Here is an 18,547-nt window from a genome sequence, read left to right as displayed (position 1 = left end):
TCCCTGTTCACGATCGCCCGTCAGTACACTTCCCCGACCCTACAAGAATCCCCCATGTACCCTGACTGCCCCCGCTCTCACATGCACAAGTCATGAGCCCTCCCCTCCCGCATGACTCTGTCTCTGAGAATCACACCCCACGCCTGACCAACACCTCCTTTCCTTCCATGAATACCCCTCTTCTGATAAACCCTTTTCTCTACGCTCGATTTTCCACGCTGATCCTTCCTTTCATGAATATCTCTCCTTTGATGACCTCTTCCTCTGAACCTAATTGTCTACATGGACCGCTGGTCATCCCTTAGCCTGAGGATACAGTTTATTGCCCACTACTGTATGCACTCGCCTCTCTTGAAAGGAGCCACCATTGATCATGACCTCCCCACCCCCTGAGATTCGATCAGGCGCACACATTCCAAAGGAATCGGCAGAACACTCAGCTGCGTGATAGCCCCCTCCAATTGTATGAGGGGTAAGGGCCTCTACTGTTGTCATGTGTTGGAATGGGCCAGAACTGGGGGGGTGCCGGGGATGTCATCCTCATACTTCACAATGTCTTTGTTGTAATAAAGAGCGTTCACATGTCTTAAACCAGTGTATAAAAGACCAGGCCTCAGAGAGGCTGAGAGAGCACCTCGAGACGATACCTTGTTGTCCGATCTGACGTGTTCTACTCCGTCGGAATAAAACTTGTTTCCTGTCTTCCTGTCTCCAGCGCCTGCCTCTTTATTGGATAACTTCGTATGGTATTAGAGGCGTTTTACGCCGGGCAAATTTAACTTAGGAAACATCAACTAAATCGCCTGACCATTTTGAATTGATTTTTGTCACAGGGGGCCCTAGGGCTGAGCTGGGCTCTTCTATCCGGGGGCCCTGTGGGGCTGAGCTGGGCTCTTGTGTCCGGGGCCCCTGGGGCTGAGCTGGCCTCCTCTATCCAGGGGCATCTGGGGCTGAGCTGGTCTCTTGCATCCGGGGGCCCTTTGGGGCTGAGCTGGGCTCTTCTATCCGGGGGCCCTAGGGGCTGAGCTGGGCTCTTCTATCTGGGGCCCCCTGGGGCGGAGCTGGCCTCCTCTATCCAGGGGCCCCTAGGGCTGAGCTGGGCTCTTCAATCCGGGGGCCCTGTGGGGCTGAGCTGGGATCTTCTATCCGGGGCCTCTGGGGCTGAGCTGGGCTCTTCTATCTGGGGGCCCCTGGGGCGGAGCTGGGCTCCTCTAACCAGGTGCCCTTGGGGCTGAGCTGGACTCTTCTATCTGGGGGCCCTTCGGGCAGAGCTGGGCTCCTCTATCCAGGGGCCCTTGGGGCTGAGCTGGGCTCTTCTATCCAGGGGCCCCTGGGGCTGAGCTGGGCTCTTCTATCCAGGGGCCCTTAGGGCTGAGCTGGGCTCTTCTATCCGGAGGCCTCTGGGGCTGAGCTGGGCTCTTCTATCTGGCGGCCCCTGGGGCTGAGCCGGGCTCTTCAATCCAGGGTCCCTGGGGCTGAGCTGGGCTCTTCTATCTAAATTGGAGGATTGACAAATAGGTCCTTAAAATCAGGTTCGGTGGAGAGTAGACGCCAATGTTTCAAGATTATTTTTTTTAATTGGTTGCTTTGAGTCGAGTGTTGTGACACTATTACCATCCGGTTATCATCTTTCTTGTTGGCTCTGGTCAGAGCTTCCTTGCGTGTAATAGAGTTGACTCTTTCTTTGGCTTCGGTGATGATTTCTTGAGGGTACCCTCTGTTTAGGAACCTGATTCCTAATTCATTGATTCTGGTGTTGTAGGTATTGGAATCTGACGTGATTCGTTTAATGCGCAGCATTTGACTATATGGAAGATACCTTTTAAAGGAATTCTGATGAAAGCTAGTGTAATGCAACATGTTGTTGCGGTCGGTGTTTTTCCTGAATAGGTCGGTTGAGATACTTCCTTCTGTTAATTCGACAGACACATCCAAGAAACTTATGATATGATCACTGATTGTCCAGGTCAGTTGGATCCTGTCATCTTTGGAATTTAATTCACTGAGGGCTGATTCTAATGTTTCTCTCGTGTTTTTCCATATAAAGAACAAGTCGTCAATGTAACGAACAAAAAGTTTGAGGTTGTCCTTCCAGATATTTTGATCATAGATAAAAGACTTTTCGAACTCTGCCATGTACATGTTGGCGTAGGTTGGTGCGGCGCAATTGCCCATAGACATGCCCGATAGTTGTGCATACCAGTGTTGGTCATAGGAAAAGTAACTATGGTATAGTGTGTATATCATCAATTCCATTAGAAATGTTTGTAGATTCGTTGGAATGTCACTGTGCAGGATTGATTTTTCCACGGCTTCGATCCCTCCGCCGTGTGGAATCGATGTGTACAGACTCCTTACATCCGCTGTGCATAAGATCAATTTTTCTCCTTCAGTTATTTTGATTTCAGATAGCTTGGCTAGAAACTCTGTTGTGTCTTTTATGTAACTTCTTTGGTTTTTTACCAATGGTTGTAAGTACCGGTCTAGGAATTTACCTACTGGTTCATGGATAGAGACCCTGGTAGAGACTATTGGTCTGAATGGTGGATCCGTCAAATCTTTGTGTATCTTGGGGAGCATGGTTATGGTCAACTGTTAAGTATTTTCTGGTTCTGTCGTCAATGAAGCCCTCATCAGTTGCTTTTTGTAGAATTTTCATTAGCTCATTTTTGTATTCAGAAGTTGTTTTGCTCTCCAATGGTGCATATGTTTCGGGGTCAGAAATATGCTCCTTGATTTTCTCTGTGTACATGCTAGTATTGACAATGACTAATGAGCCTCCCTTGTCAGCTTTAAGGCATTTGATTTGTTTGTTGTTTGAAATTTTCTTGAGTGTCTTTGTCTTTCTGAGTAAGGTTTGATTTAGTTCTTCTGGAAAAGTTTATCCTGGAAATGTCTTGTTTGACCAATGTCTCGAAGGTGTCGATGATCTTGTGTGAACATGGTGGCATGTATGTACTTTTGGGGCGCAGGCCCAGTAGTTGATCAGGTTTGACTACTGTTGTAGGTGTGACCATGTTGCTGAAGAAATGTCTCAATCTCAGCTTTCTGGTAAGTTTGAAGGTGCTAATTTCTAATTCAAGAAGGTTACTGGAATGTGTTGGGACAAATGACGTTCCTTTCTGTAAAAGTTTGACCTCATGGGATGTCAAGGCTGTATCGGAGATGTTAATAACTAACGATTCCTCTTTTTGGTAGCAAGAAATCAAACCGAAACAAGATGCTCAAAAAAACTCAGAAAGACAAAGACACTCTTAAGAAAATTTCAAACAACAAACAAATCAAATGCCTTAAAGCTGACAAGGGAGGTTTATTAGTCATCGTCAATAGCATATTTCTGACCCCGAAACATATGCACCATTGGAGAGCAATCCAACTTCTGAATTCACAAATATGAGCTAATGAAAATTCTACAAAAAGCAACTGATGAGGGCATCATTGACGACAGAACCGGAAAATACTTAATAGTTGACCATCCACGAACTCCAACCATAACCATGCTCCCCAAGATACACAAAGATTTGACGGATCCACCATTCAGACCAATAGTCTCTACCAGGGGCTCTATCCATGAACCAGTAGGTAAATTCCTAGACCGGTACTTACAACCATTGGTAAAAAACCAAAGAAGTTACATAAAAGACACAACAGAGTTTCTAGCCAAGCTATCTGAAATCAAAATAACTGAAGGAGAAAAATTGATCTTATGCACAGCGGATGTAAGGAGTCTGTACACATCGATTCCACACGGCGGAGGGATCGAAACCGTGGAAAAATCAATCCTGCACAGTGACATTCCAACGAATCTACAAACATTTCTAATGGAATTGATGATATACACACTATACCATAGTTACTTTTCCTATGACCAACACTGGTATGCACAACTATCGGGCATGTCTATGGGCAATTGCGCCGCACCAACCTACGCCAACATGTACATGGCAGAGTTCGAAAAGTCTTTTATCTATGATCAAAATATCTGGAAGGACAACCTCAAACTTTTTGTTCGTTACATTGACGACTTGTTCTTTATATGGAAAAACACGAGAGAAACATTAGAATCAGCCCTCAGTGAATTAAATTCCAAAGATGACAGGATCCAACTGACCTGGACAATCAGTGATCATATCATAAGTTTCTTGGATGTGTCTGTCGAATTAACAGAAGGAAGTATCTCAACCGACCTATTCAGGAAAAACACCGACCGCAACAACATGTTGCATTACACTAGCTTTCATCAGAATTCCTTAAAAAGGTATCTTCCATGTAGTCAAATGCTGCGCATTATACGAATCACGTCAGATTCCAATACCTACAACACCAGAATCAATGAATTAGGAATCAGGTTCCTAAACAGAGGGTACCCTCAAGAAATCATCACCGAAGCCAAAGAAAGAGTCAACTCTATTACACGCAAGGAAGCTCTGACCAGAGCCAACAAGAAAGATGATAACCGGATGGTAATAGTGTCACAACACTCGACTCAAAGCAACCAATTAAAAAAAATATTCTTGAAACATTGGCGTCTACTCTCCACCGAACCTGATTTTAAGGACCTATTTGTCAATCCTCCAATTTTCACCTACACCAGGGCGCCCAACCTAAAAGAGATACTATCTAAGGATTCTAAAGAACCAATCACTTATCACGGAACACGTCCTTGTCACAACTGCAATAATTGCAATAATGTAATTAAGGGAAACACCATCAGTCATCCCATGAAGGGAAACAATGTAAAAGTCAACATCAACGCAACATGTGATTCCATGAACTTAATTTACTTGCTGAAATGCCCTTGTGGCAAAATTTATATCGGAAAAACAGAGAGGAAAGTCAAAACAAGACTTAATGAACACAAGTCAAACATTCGAACAAATAATGAACACTCAAGCATAGCCATGCATTTCAAAGAACAAAGGCACAGCACAGCACAGCTCAAATTCATGGTCCTTGAAGTGGTAGAAAAAAGTGAAGAAAAAGACAACAATAAAACTTTATTGAAACAAGAAACATCTTGGATTTATCGCCTTCAATCACTAAAGCCTTTTGGCCTTAATGATCGTATCGAATACAGTTGTTACCTATGATGACACATTGCTAAATATTGTGGTTTTGATTGATAATGCTTTTCCTCTAAACCATTCTATGTTATGATTATGTTTTTTGATGTCAAGTGCAACATTAGTCCGTTTTCTATATTCATGACTGTTTTAGCTTGTCCTGCACAAACATGGCCGCCGAACTGGTCCCACACCCGTAGTCCGTTTTTACTCACTCTTTTGAAACCTCCGCCCCCCGGGAGCGTGACCCATGTTAAACTCCCACACACACGCACCCCAAACGTTCACAAAGAAAAACCTTGTTGATCGTGTTCCCCGAGTCCTCGAATGGCCAGGAGACTTTAACTTCGCCATGAAGTAAGTTTATTTTCACAATTGGGTAGTAGCACTCTCCCACTGGTAACATCAGGACACCCATTTAATCACCTGTTTTTTTCCGACAGATCCTAACACTCCGGCAGAGAGAAACTTCGGTATGTGTTTACCTTTTTTCCTCCTCCCTTTTCCCGCACTTGTCTGAACCACACGACCATTAGTTTGCCATGTTAAATCATGATACACAGGCTTACCAGACCCCATGTGAGATTTGTTTACAATATAGACCGAGTTGATGTAATGCACTGCATTTGTTCGATACCTACTGAAATGGGTTTTGAAAACAGTGATTTATGTAATGTGTTTGTTTGCATTTGGAAGCGTTTTCGCATTTACTAGCGCATGCTAAAGTGTTTCATTTTCATTTACAGAGCTCCTTGACAAAGGGCATAGCCCGAAATGCATTGGAGCAATTACATTTGTTTTTGGAGAATCTAATATGGATAATTGTGAATACATGAGATGAATTGAGAAATTTATGAAATAATAAAAAACAAATCATCAACGAAACCATTGAACTTTATTTAAACACGTTTTTGGAGCTAGTCTTCGCAGACTAACCCACATGGTGTGCCCAATTCACAGGGACGCACTCACAGTTGTTTGTGCGCAATTTGCTTCATAGTCTCGCAAGTCCTCACCCTCCAGGGCACCGCACGCATGCGGATGTTATTCCTCCTGGACCGGTTTTCAAGATCCTCCGTGTGGGCCCGAATGTCTACATTTTGGTCTCACAGTCGAAGAACCTACTGTTGTAGTTAGTGAAGATCATCCTCTCTCACCAGCTCATGCTCCTCCAATGCAGCTACCCTCTCTCCCACCTCATCAACATCCCGTCGTCCCTCTTTGAGAACGGATGCAAGCTCCCCTTTCAGCTCCAAGAAGTCTCCCTTAATGGCAGAGAACAGTTCCAGCATGAAGGCCGTGGTGACGAGGCTATCAGCCTCTTAAACGGGGTCAGCGTGTCTTTAGTCTTTAAATGTTCCTTGGGAAGTCTCGGAGCCCCCGGATGCTTGAGCAAAAGTTCCTTAAGGGATTCTTCCCTTCGCGCTCGGGCTGTGGCCCTCTCTGCACACCAAAGTGTAGAAGGTGGATGGAGAGCAGGACGCAAGCTAGAAGCTTCACAGCCGCCCCCGCTACAGAGCCTGGCCCGCGATCCGGGTTCAGCCTTTAGTTAAAATGGTGCTGAGAGTGTGGGGGCCGTCGAGTCTTGTAATCCCAGGAGAAAGCTGCAGTGCTACCAACGGCAGCGCCTGACGTCAGAGCACCCTCTGCTGAGGGAGGAAGCGCCAGATCAGGCGGTGCCCAGAGTAATGTTAGGGCCCAGCAGAGGTATCCAATGGGCCTATCTCTTCTATCCGGTCAATGACCCAAGTGTCACTGAGCAAGAAGCACTGGCTAGGGCCGAGGGCACCTTGGTTGCATAGCAACGCAGAGTGGGTTGGATGGGGAGTGCCGTTTCTTTAGAAGCCTTCTTGCCACGATCTAATGTCTCGGGGCTATATGTGTAAGTGTTGCGCGGGTGCACCAGTAGTCCCGACACCCAATGCCCCAGCGCAGAGTGACTCACCAGGGAGCGGCCATCCGTCAGGCAACGGGCAAGTAGTGATGTTAGAGCCTAAGAGCAGCGTTCAAAGGACCCCCCCATTTATCCGATCAGCTCTGTGCAACTCACCCGTGAGTAGTCAGCCAATGGCTGCCGGGCGAGGAATATCTCACAATCAGACGTCCTGGGCTCGCTGCGGGTATGGCGAGCCTCTCAGTGAGCTCTCTCCTCCCCAGTATGTCAAGTAGGGCCCCCTAACCAGGCTTTGGGCCCCACAGTCTGTAGGGGGCGGAAAGCAAAATGGCGGCTCCTGGGTCTTCCGGACCGGGCCACGGATCCCGCGGGTGCAGGGAGGAGAATGCATCTGCAGGTCGTTACGGACTGTCACAGTGATCTGCTTGTTGCTTAGGCCCTCAGGAGGTTGCTGCCAGTGTCCATGCAGGCCAATGCTAGAAGGGCGAGTGGATGGCGATTGCCTGTCCAGCCGCGTCCCGGGAAGACCCACTGCTTCCGGATGAAGGAGTCTCCCGGGTCTCCGGGCTTCCAATCTGTGTTGCGGTAGGCGGCCATGGAGTGGTGGGTCCTCAGGTCCATTGTGTGCGTGAGGCAGAGCGCACTTCTGGAGGCCTTCTGCCAGGCATGGCCATCCGCTGGGTGTCTCCCCAGGAGGGAGTCAGTAGCTGCAAAGTAGATGGGGCCAGCCGATGCAAGCCCTGGCGAGGAAAGCAACAAGATGGTGGCCGCCCGATAGGTCGTGTCCGGGGCCTGGCATGCCACCTCAGGTGGTGGAGGACACCCGGTTCACAGGACCTACAGATAGTGGTAGGGGCGGCAGTCAATGCCCACCAGGCGTTCTGTTGCCCTCAGGGGCCGGTGCCGGGGCTCTCGCCAGAGTTGGACTCGCGGCTTCTGCCTTGGCCGCAGGACCATCAGGGCGCTTCGCCGAGGGATCAGGCAGGCGGGCTCAGGCGATCCAAATACTGTCTCACCCAGGCACCGGGATAAGCAGGAGTCGATGTCAGGAAAGTTCTATGTCGGGGAATGGGGCAAATACAAAGTGGATGATTTGGCAGGGCCGGAGGAGAAGAGTCTGGCGTCCTACCGTGCCGCCATCTTGGCCAAGCCCCTTGGGTGTAGTATTTTGCTATATTTGACTGCTGGATTTGCTAAAATCTAACAGGTATCAACAAATGTGTGCATGTTTATCAGTTAACTAAATGTGGAAATGTACCAATTTTAACTACATTTACTTGCAAACCAATAAATATGGATGATTACTAATAGGAAGGCCAAAAAATAAATATGGATATACACAGGCAGAAATGTTTTTAAAAAATACCATAAAACCAGGAGCCCTGATTATAACAGACTTGGAAACAGGAAAAGGGCTTTGTCATGATGCGCGGCGACCAGGAGTCAACTTTGTAAACAGCACACATCACTGGATGTGTTATCCAATCACCTGCCTCAAACCAAGTATGCGGGTACAGAGTTGCTAAAATTGATGCAATGTCTCTCTCACGTTGTGTTGATGGTTTAAAAGTTGTACTGCGCTTAAATATGAAACCAAAACAATCTTTTCGTATATGCACTGGTTTCTGATTCTTTTGGATCATGTACAAGCTTTATAAAACCTCTTAAGAAAATAAATAATTTATTTTTTATAAAAGATCAGGAAGGAATGATTTTTTTGTCACATTCACATCATTGCAAGGCACTGAGGGTAGTACTAGACCATTTATTCACATTGGAAGAAACTAAGGGGGTCTATCAACCAGGGGCTCACATTTTATGCGACTGAAAGGTGGGGTACACATTGCTGACATTTCTGATCCCTCACCATGGTTTCTAAATATAAATCATCTGTTTGATTCTCCTCATTAACCCCCTCCCCCCCTCCAAGGGTGACCAGAGAATGTATCCTTTTGGAACAAGGCTCGAGGAGAGATATGACCAGCTTTGTCTTTCCCTATTCAGGCAAACAGTTTTATTTATTTGTTTTTTTCTATTAAGCGGACATAGTCTGAAAGGACATTGGAGCGCTTTAGAAAGGTGATTAACTCTATACACTGTATAGTATAAGATAGTTTACAGTGTTCAACCATCTAGGATTGCAGTCGGGACTTTCAGCAAATATTTATTTTATTACAGATCAGTATGTTAAAAAAAATACATGGTGCAAAAGGAGAAAGAATACAATTGTTGCCTACATGTTATATCGTAGATTGTAATCACTCTCTAAGTTGAGGCCTTTTATTCGCAGGTTGTTCAGCAAACTGTCCTGCAATGTCTGTGCAAATGGTGGCACCTCCTGTCCCACATGAAACCATAAACCGGATACACACATACTTCAGGCTGCAAATATCTAAGGCCAGTGGCATCTGACTTTCATCTGACCCTAAAACTCCACTTGCCTCTCCTGGGTAGTATTGTTTAATGAAAGAAACAAAATGCCAATGATATACAGCAAGAACATAACATCCTAGATAACAAACTCCACGAATGCGCCCAAAACTGTGGATATGAGCCCTAGTAGTCCTTGCAGAGAAAATCTCATAACTGAGTAAATAGGGAGCACCAGGTCCAATCACGAGGTAGCCAGAATAGCCCTTAAACCTACAGCAGACTGGGTGTAGGTAAAGAAATGTAGCTATTGCTTTCTGTCCATTTGCGGCTATCTGGAGATTGCATATTGTCACCTCTTTAGGAAAGGGGCAAGTTGTCCTGGAACCTTTTGTTGACTAATCCTTCGGCACCTTTGATGACTGCCACTGTTTATGTTCCTTTGTTCCACATTGTGCTCAGTTACTTCATCCCCCTATAGCTGTTGTCGTGTAGTTCCTATACACATATATAGGATCTGCACGTTCAGACAACATACACTGTGGGATTGGTGTCCAGCATATTCCAGACACCCCCACCGGGTATGTTAACCTATATACCAGCTAGCTCACAGTGCCACTATAAACCCTTTTTACCAAAGAGAGAATAGTTTTTAGCAACTATTGAACATAACAACTCTGTCCCATCAGGGATCGTGGAAACAGTGCAGTACTTTTCGCTCAGTTACTCGTGCTCACTTTTGTTTCAGAGTAATGCACAGAATAAACAGTAGGGACCTTTTTCAAAAAGCATTTATTGAACCAGCGTCATTCTGCTGTAAAATAGGTGTGCTGAAACAACCATAAGACAAACAGATCTAAATGATTATAAGAACCAAAAGAGTAAAAGGATGGTAAATTCCTACCATTGTGCTAGAACAATGAATACAGACCAGAATATAAAATATATGACAGTAATAAATTCCTACTCCTACAATTCAACACTATCTTGATGTACCTACGTGTACCTAACATGTATGTAGATGTAAAGCCAAGAATCTTCGTAGGATAAAGCCAACCCCATTACCTGAAATGAGAGACTGTGTGACCCTGTCTTGTTCTGAAGATGGACACACTGCGAGGGATGTTACACCACTGCGATCTGGAGTGTCTGCCTCCAGGAACCTCAACGTCTCGCGTCAGTGTGTCAGTATGAAAGTCCTTCTTCGCCTCCACCTGCCTCAGGAAAGATATGGTGTTTATATGCCCAAAGTGGTACCCTCAGGGGATCTACCTTGCTGTGTCATGTCGGACTAGGATGACGGAAGGAATAACCCTTATACATAGTTATTATGCAGGAGATGGTAGTCTTGCTGAGATTCCAAGAATCCTCATGCATAATGGATGAGGCTAGTTTTTACGAGAAAAAAAACACGTACTGTAAGCAGTACTGTAACTAGCTATAATGTCACTACCAAGAACCGTTATGTAGTGTAATGGCAGGGGAGATATAGATAAAAGGTTCGGTTATTACCTGAGCCTATATTGGGGTATCTGTATGAAACATAACACTGTGAGCAAGTGTGGGTTTTTTAAACAATGCCTTGTCTCAGTAAGTGGTAAGTGCATGCATATGGTTTTACCTCTATGTGGAGCTTCTGATGTTATATTGGCTGTGTCCTTCTAATAAATGCCTTGTCACTTTCTTTACATTCATACGGTTACTTCGTTAAGAACACTGTTGCTTTTTTATCCTTCAGATTTTCCCAGAGGAGACTTTCTGATGTTGTTTTAAATCTCCCTTGCCAATAAATGCCTTGTATTGTTTCTTCCCAATGTCGCCTTTATGTTGTATTAACACTCCATTTGTACTTAATGCTTTGCCACACTCTGCACATTGATACGGTTTCTCCCCAGTATGGATTTTCTGATGTTGATTTAGCTGCCACTTTCTTATGAATGCTTTGTCACACTCTGTACATTAAAATGGTTCTGATGTCGATTTAGCTGCCACTTTATTATAAATGCTTTGTCACACTCTGTACATTGATATGGTTTTTTCCCCAATATGGATTTTCTGATGTTGCTTCAGTTCTCCATTTCTTATGAATGCTTTGCCACACTATTAACATTGTTATGGCTTCTCCCCAGTATGGATTTTTTTATGTCATTTTAGCTCTCCATTTTTTATGAATGCTTTGTCACACTCTGTACATTGATATGGTTTCTCCCCAGTGTGGATTTTCTGATGTTGTGTTAGCTCACGATTAGTTATGAATGCTTTGTCACACTCTGTACTTTGATATTGTTTCTTCCTAGTGTGGATTTTCTGATGTAGTTTTAGCTCTTCATTAGTTATAAATGCTTTGTCACACTCTGTACATTGATATGGTTTCTCCCCAGTGTGGATTTTCTGATGTTGTGTTAGCTCACGATTAGTTATGAATGCTTTGTCACACTCTGTACTTTGATATTGTTTCTTCCTAGTGTGGATTTTCTGATGTAGTTTTAGCTCTTCATTAGTTATAAATGCTTTGTCACACTCTGTACATTGATATGGTTTCTCCCCAGTGTGGATTTTCTGATGTTGTGTTAGCTCACGATTAGTTATGAATGCTTTGTCACAATCCGTACTTTGATATTGTTTCTTCCTAGTGTGGATTTTCTGGTGTAGTTTTAGCTCTTCATTAGTTATAAATGCCTTGCCACACTGCACATTGATATGGTTTCTCCCCAGTGTGGATTTTCTGATGTTGTGTTAGCTCACGATTAGTTATGAATGCTTTGTCACATCCTGTACTTTGATATGGTTTCTTCCTAGTGTGGATTTTCTGATGTAGTTTTAGCTCTTCATTAGTTATAAATGCCTTGCCACACTGTGCACATTGATATGGTTTCTCCCCAGTGTGGATTTTCTGATGTTGTGTTAGCTCACGATTAGTTATGAATGCTTTGTCACACTCTGTACTTTGATATGGTTTCTCCCTAGTGTGGATTTTCTGATGTAGTTTTAGCTCTTCATTAGTTATAAATGCCTTGCCACACTGTGCACATCGATATGATTTCTCTCCAGTGTGGATTTTCAGATGTTGTTTTAGCTGCCACTTTATTATGAATGCTTTGTCACACTATGTACATTGATATGGTTTATCCCCAGTGTGGATTTTCTGATGTTTTAGCTCTCCATTTGTTATGAATGCTTTGTCAGACTCTGAACATTGATATGGTTTCTCCCTAGTGTGGATTTTCTGATGTAGTTTTAGCTCTTCATTAGTTATAACTGCCTTGCCACACTGTGCACATTGATATGGTTTCTCCCCAGTATGGATTTTTGTATGTCGCTTTAGCTCTCCATTTGTTATGAATGCTTTGTCACACTTTGTACATTGATATGGTTTCCCCCCAGTATGGATTTTCTGATGTTGTGTTAGCTCAGGATTAGTTATGAATGCTTTGCCACACTGTGCACATTGATATGGTTTCTCCCCAGTATGGATTTTTGTATGTCGTTTCAGCTTTCCATTTGTTATGAATGCTTTGTCACACTGTACACATTGATATGGTTTCTCCCCAGTGTGGATTTTCTGATGTCGTTTTAGCTCTAGATTTCTTATAAATGCTTTGTCGCATTCTGTACATTCATACGGTTTCTCCCAAGTGTGGATTTTCTGATGTTGATTTAGCTGCCACTTTCTTATAAATGCTTTGTCACACTCTGTACATTGATATGGTTTCTCCCCAGCATGAATTTTCTGATGTTGCTTCTGTTCTCCATTGGTTATAAATGCTTTGCCACACTCTGTACATTGATATGGTTTCTCCTCAGTATGGATTTTTTTATGTCGTTTTAGCTCTCCATTTCTTATGAATGCTTTGCCACACTGTGAACATTGATATGGTTTCTCCCCAGTATGGATTTTTGTATGTCGTTTTAGCTCCCCATTTGTTATGAATGCTTTGTCACACTCTGTACATTGATATGGTTTCTCCCCAGTATGGATTTTCTGATGTTGTGTAAGCTCAGGATTAGTTATGAATGCTTTGCCACACTGTGCACATTGATATGGTTTCTCCCCAGTATGGATTTTTGTATGTCGTTTTAGCTTTCCATTTGTTATGAATGCTTTGTCACATTCTGTACATTCATACGGTTTCTCCCGAGTGTGGATTTTCTGATGTTGATTTAGCTGCCACTTTCTTATAAATGCTTTTTCACACTCTGTACATTGATATGGTTTTTCCCCAGCATGGATTTTCTGATGTTGCTTCTGTTCTCCATTGGTTATAAATGCTTTGCCACACTCTGTACATTGATATGGTTTCTCCTCAGTATGGATTTTTTTATGTCGTTTTAGCTCTCCATTTCTTATGAATGCTTTGCCACACTGTGAACATTGATATGGTTTCTCCCCAGTATGGATTTTTGTATGTCGTTTTAGCCCTCCATTTGTTATGAATGCATTGTCACACTCTGTACATTGATATGGTTTCTCCCCAGTATGGATTTTCTGATGTTGTGTTAGCTCAGGATTAGTTATGAATGCTTTGCCACACTGTGCACATTGATATGGTTTCTCCCCAGTATGGATTTTTGTATGTCGCTTTAGCTCTCCATTTGTTATGAATGCTTTGTCACACTTCGTACATTGATATGGTTTCTCCCCAGTATGGATTTTCTGATGTTGTGTTAGCTCAGGATTAGTTATGAATGCTTTGCCACACTGTGCACATTGATATGGTTTCTCCCCAGTATGGATTTTTGTATGTCGTTTTAGCTTTCCATTTGTTATGAATGCTTTGTCACATTCTGTACATTCATACGGTTTCTCCCGAGTGTGGATTTTCTGATGTTGATTTAGCTGCCACTTTCTTATGAATGCTTTGTCACACTCTGTACATTGATATGGTTTCTCCCCAGCATGGATTTTCTGATGTTGCTTCTGTTCTCCATTGGTTATAAATGCTTTGCCACACTCTGTACATTGATATGGTTTCTCCTCAGTATGGATTTTTTTATGTCGTTTTAGCTCTCCATTTCTTATGAATGCTTTGCCACACTGTGAACATTGATATGGTTTCTCCCCAGTATGGATTTTTGTATGTCGTTTTAGCTCTCCATTTCTTATGAATGCTTTGCCACACTGTGAACATTGATATGGTTTCTCCCCAGTATGGATTTTTGTATGTCGTTTTAGCCCTTCATTTGTTATGAATGCTTTGTCACACTCTGTACATTGATATGGTTTCTCCCCAGTATGGATTTTCTGATGTTGTGTTAGCTCAGGATTAGTTATGAATGCTTTGCCACACTGTGCACATTGATATGGTTTCTCACCAGTGTGGATTTTCTGATGTCGTTTTAGCCCTAGATTTCTTATAAATGCTTTGTTGCATTCTGTACATTCATACGGTTTCTCCCGAGTGTGGATTTTCAGATGTTGATTTAGCTGCCACTTTCTTATAAATGCTTTGTCACACTCTGTACATTGATATGGTTTCTCCCCAGCATGGATTTTCTGATGTTGCTTCTGTTCTCCATTTGTTATAAATGCTTTGCCACACTCTGTACATTGATATGGTTTCACCCCAGTATGGATTTTTTTATGTCGTTTTAGCTCTCCATTTGTTATAAATGCCTTGCCACACTGTGCACATTGATATGGTTTCTCCCCAGTGTGGATTTTCTGATGTCGTTTTAGCTCTCGAGTTCTTATAAATGCTTTGTTGCATTCTGTACATTCATACGGTTTCTGGATTTTCTGATGTTGTGTTAGCTCTCCATTAGTTATAAATGCTTTGCCACATGGTGCACATTGATATGGGTTCTCCCCTCTGTGGATTTTCTGATGTACTTCTAGCTCTCTATTTGTTCTATATGTTTTGCCACATTGTGTTGTCATCTTCTACATATTCACACGGTTTCCCTTATTTGTTTTCTTTCCTATACTTGGTTAGTTCTTCCTTCGTAATGAGCATCTCATTCGACTTGCTTCAGTTTGTTCAGTGTGTTATGTCTTCTATGTATATCAGCTGATACCTAAGTGCCAAGTGCAGACCTCACTGGACAGTACGGGTTTTCAGCTGTAGAAAAAGACTTTGGCACGGCATTAGCCTTCATGGGAAGTGATCTCGAGGCATACTTTTTTTCCATCACTTACCAAACAAGTAACGTTTACTGCCTTCACCTTTTTCGATCATTATTGCATTTGTTTCACCTATAAGACAAAGATTTAAAAATAAAAACACACTGGATAAGCTTAAATGCAGAGTCCATCATGAAAATCTATTGGCATGTAATTGTTCATAAAGACAAATGCGCTGAAGAAATTATAGATTACACTTTCAATGTGAAGATGCAGTAGACAGAGTAAGGGCATACGATCCTTCAATGATCCCTTTCTATTGAGGAGTGCGGACTAAAATAGCAACCAAGACACCAGAGAAGGTTCCTTGTTCATTGAGTGAGACCCTCTCCCTACGACGCACTACAATGCTGAATACATAGCAACACAATGCCTCCGTTCTTATCCAGGGAATGCTTCCTATTCTCACACAGGTTTAACAAAAATACAAAATGGAGCCTTTTCCAGTGAATGGACCATGCAAGACAGAGCATCACAATAACGGCAAGAAACATAAGCGACTGCTGCAAGGGAGTCCCTTTGTAGTATCAGAGAGTCTGGAATAGGCTAGACAGGTAATCTGAGTATCTTCAACATAGTGTAACTCCAGAGATCCGAGACTCTGACCATATCTAGTCAAGGAACAGGCGGACTAGAACCATTTTACGTCAATGTAATAGAAAGAGGCACTGTTCCTCCAAGAGACGGGATTCCATGTAAGACTTAATCGTCACAAATAAATTCTCTTGGAAAACTAGATTCTATTACCTCCATTGTTCATCACCTCTTACACCGTCACACACTAATATACACCAGTGATCAAATGTACCACCAAAACAATCCTTGATTATCCAGTTTAATATGAAAACAATATATATATATATATATATATATATATATATATATATATATATATATATATGCCTCCAACCGGTTTCGGTGCAAAGAAACCTCCCAAGCACTTTCTCCAGTGCACGGACACAAAATGACGTTCCAAGCCCAGTCTTCAAGTCATCATTGTTTATTTAATCATAAAGTGCGGGGGTGCAAATCATAGAACATCGAACAGACGCGTTTCGGGCGTGGTCGCCCTTGCTCACTGTTGGCGGTAAGGTGGACAAACTAACGTTTATATAATACACAGTACATTTTGAAAAAAAGCGCAGTTAAATGAGAATTGCGCGTCATAACAAAATTAAGAAACATAGTGTAAGGACTAATACAGATTACAAGGTCAGGAATGCAAACTAACATATGTCAGCCATCTTAGCTTAGTCAAAAACACTTACAATTCAATAAATCTAGTGCATAACAAATCATGCAGGCACATAATGGTATTCCAGTGATATCCCTGAAATTATTTCATTCTCTAAATATGATAATTTTGAAGCAATTGTGTTTGCAAATACATTGATTTTTTCTCAAATATAAGATTCTTGTTATCTCTATGTTGCCTTTCCATCCATTGATACCATAATACCACATAACATGATGATATTTGACAAACAAAAAGTTTTTGAGTACATTCAATTCTGTGTTAACTGAGCACAAATGCCCCAAATGTCCTTACCATTTTTTATATGATGTTTCAAAATGTTTTTAAACTGGTAGTTTAATACAACTGATGTCCATCTTATGATAAAAACATAATGTTTCAAAAAAGGGGAAGTGACAAAATGTCAGCGATCAGGCTCGTTTTGACAAGTTGTATGTGAGGTTAAATCCAACACCAAAATCAAAAAGGCAAATACTGTGTCAAAAATAAATATTTTCAACTAAGGTGTAAATCTCTATAGTTGATATTAATCAAACTCTCGGATGTTTGCGCCACATCCTATTTGCTCCATGAGTCACACAGTAGGAGACATATCCGAATCCCATTATATATCAAATAATTACATTAGTAGCTCCAATTGCACACCTTGACTTCTACTATGGGCATTCTGGATCTAAACAGAAACACATCACCTGGAAGACAGTAATATATGGAGAATTATAAAAAATTCCTCAAATCCTCTCCCATATTTAAACCTGCAGGGGTTTTACTGTTGAGTCTTATAATATACATTGACTCCAGTTGTCTTAATTTCTTTTCGTAATCCCCTCCTTTTTTGGATGTTCTCACAGCATCTATTACAAAATAGTTTAACTGAGATAGGTTTCTATTGTGAAATTGGTCAAAGTGACGAGCTACAGGGTAGCTCTGATCGCAATTCACAATAGCCCGAAGATGCTGGAGAATACGCTGATACACAGGTAGTTTGGTGCTCCCTATGTATCTCAAATTGCAAGTGCAGGTTAAAACATACACTGCTAACTCTGTTCTACAGGTGTAGTGAGCTTTAATTGAAATGGGTTTTGGATCAAAGGGAGTTGTGTAGGTCCTGGCAAAATGGCATGCACGGCAAGAGATGCAGCGGTAGAAACCCTTACGGGGTGACAACCAATCATCATTCTTAACAGTTTCCGGTGCACTCGATACCAGCTCATTACGCATACTGTAAGCCCTTCTAAATGTTATTGTTGGTTTATCTGGTAAGATATCGTTAAGTACAGGGTCAGTAAGAATTACAGGCCACTGTTTTCTCACCAGGTTAGAAATATAGCGGGCTTGTCTGCTGTAGCTGGTAATTAGTCTAATTTCATTGCTATTGTCTGTCGAGTTTGTTACATCTTTATTTGTTGAAGTTTCTGCTAATAAACTCATCCTATCAAGTTTATTTGCCTTGATTCTGGCTTTATTTAATGCAGTTCCTTTGTAGCCCCTTGCTTCCAAACGGAAACTTGCCTCTTTCTGGTGCTGATCACGAAGTTCTACCGTGCTGCAAGTCCTATGTATTCTAAGAAACTCCCCATAAGGGATTGCTCTGATGGTGTGTTGCGGGTGAAAACTTTGTGCATGCAGGATGCTATTTCCCGCTGTACTTTTCCTAAAAAGGCTTGTAGTGAGGGTATTATCCACTATCTCAACCAGAACATCAAGAAAACTGATTTTGTGTTTGCTTATTTCAGCAGAAAATTTCAAATTGGAATTCTTTTTGTTGATGCTAAATACAAACAAATTGGCATCTTCCAAACTCCCTCTCCAGACAATAAAAATATCGTCAATATACCTGATGT

General features: G+C 42.4%; 1 protein-coding gene across 1 annotated transcript; it reads right to left on the bottom strand.

Moving 5' to 3' along the window:
- Nucleotides 1-10,102: 10,102 nt before the first annotated feature.
- On the bottom strand, nucleotides 10,103-15,516 carry LOC144806714 (uncharacterized). Its single transcript, XM_078672996.1, has 2 exons — nucleotides 12,600-15,516; nucleotides 10,103-11,770 (listed from the first exon to the last, which is right to left on the bottom strand). The coding sequence occupies exons 1-2, from the start codon at nucleotides 15,203-15,205 to the stop codon at nucleotides 11,473-11,475; spliced, it is 2,904 nt and encodes a 967-aa protein (XP_078529122.1). The 5' UTR covers nucleotides 15,206-15,516; the 3' UTR covers nucleotides 10,103-11,472.
- Between the last annotated feature and the right edge of the window lie 3,031 nt (nucleotides 15,517-18,547).

The sequence above is a fragment of the Lissotriton helveticus genome, chromosome 1_2 (genome assembly GCF_964261635.1).
Source record: "Lissotriton helveticus chromosome 1_2, aLisHel1.1, whole genome shotgun sequence".
In the NCBI taxonomy this organism is placed as follows: Eukaryota; Metazoa; Chordata; class Amphibia; order Caudata; family Salamandridae; genus Lissotriton; species Lissotriton helveticus.
This window is presented reverse-complemented; position numbering and strand designations above follow the sequence as displayed.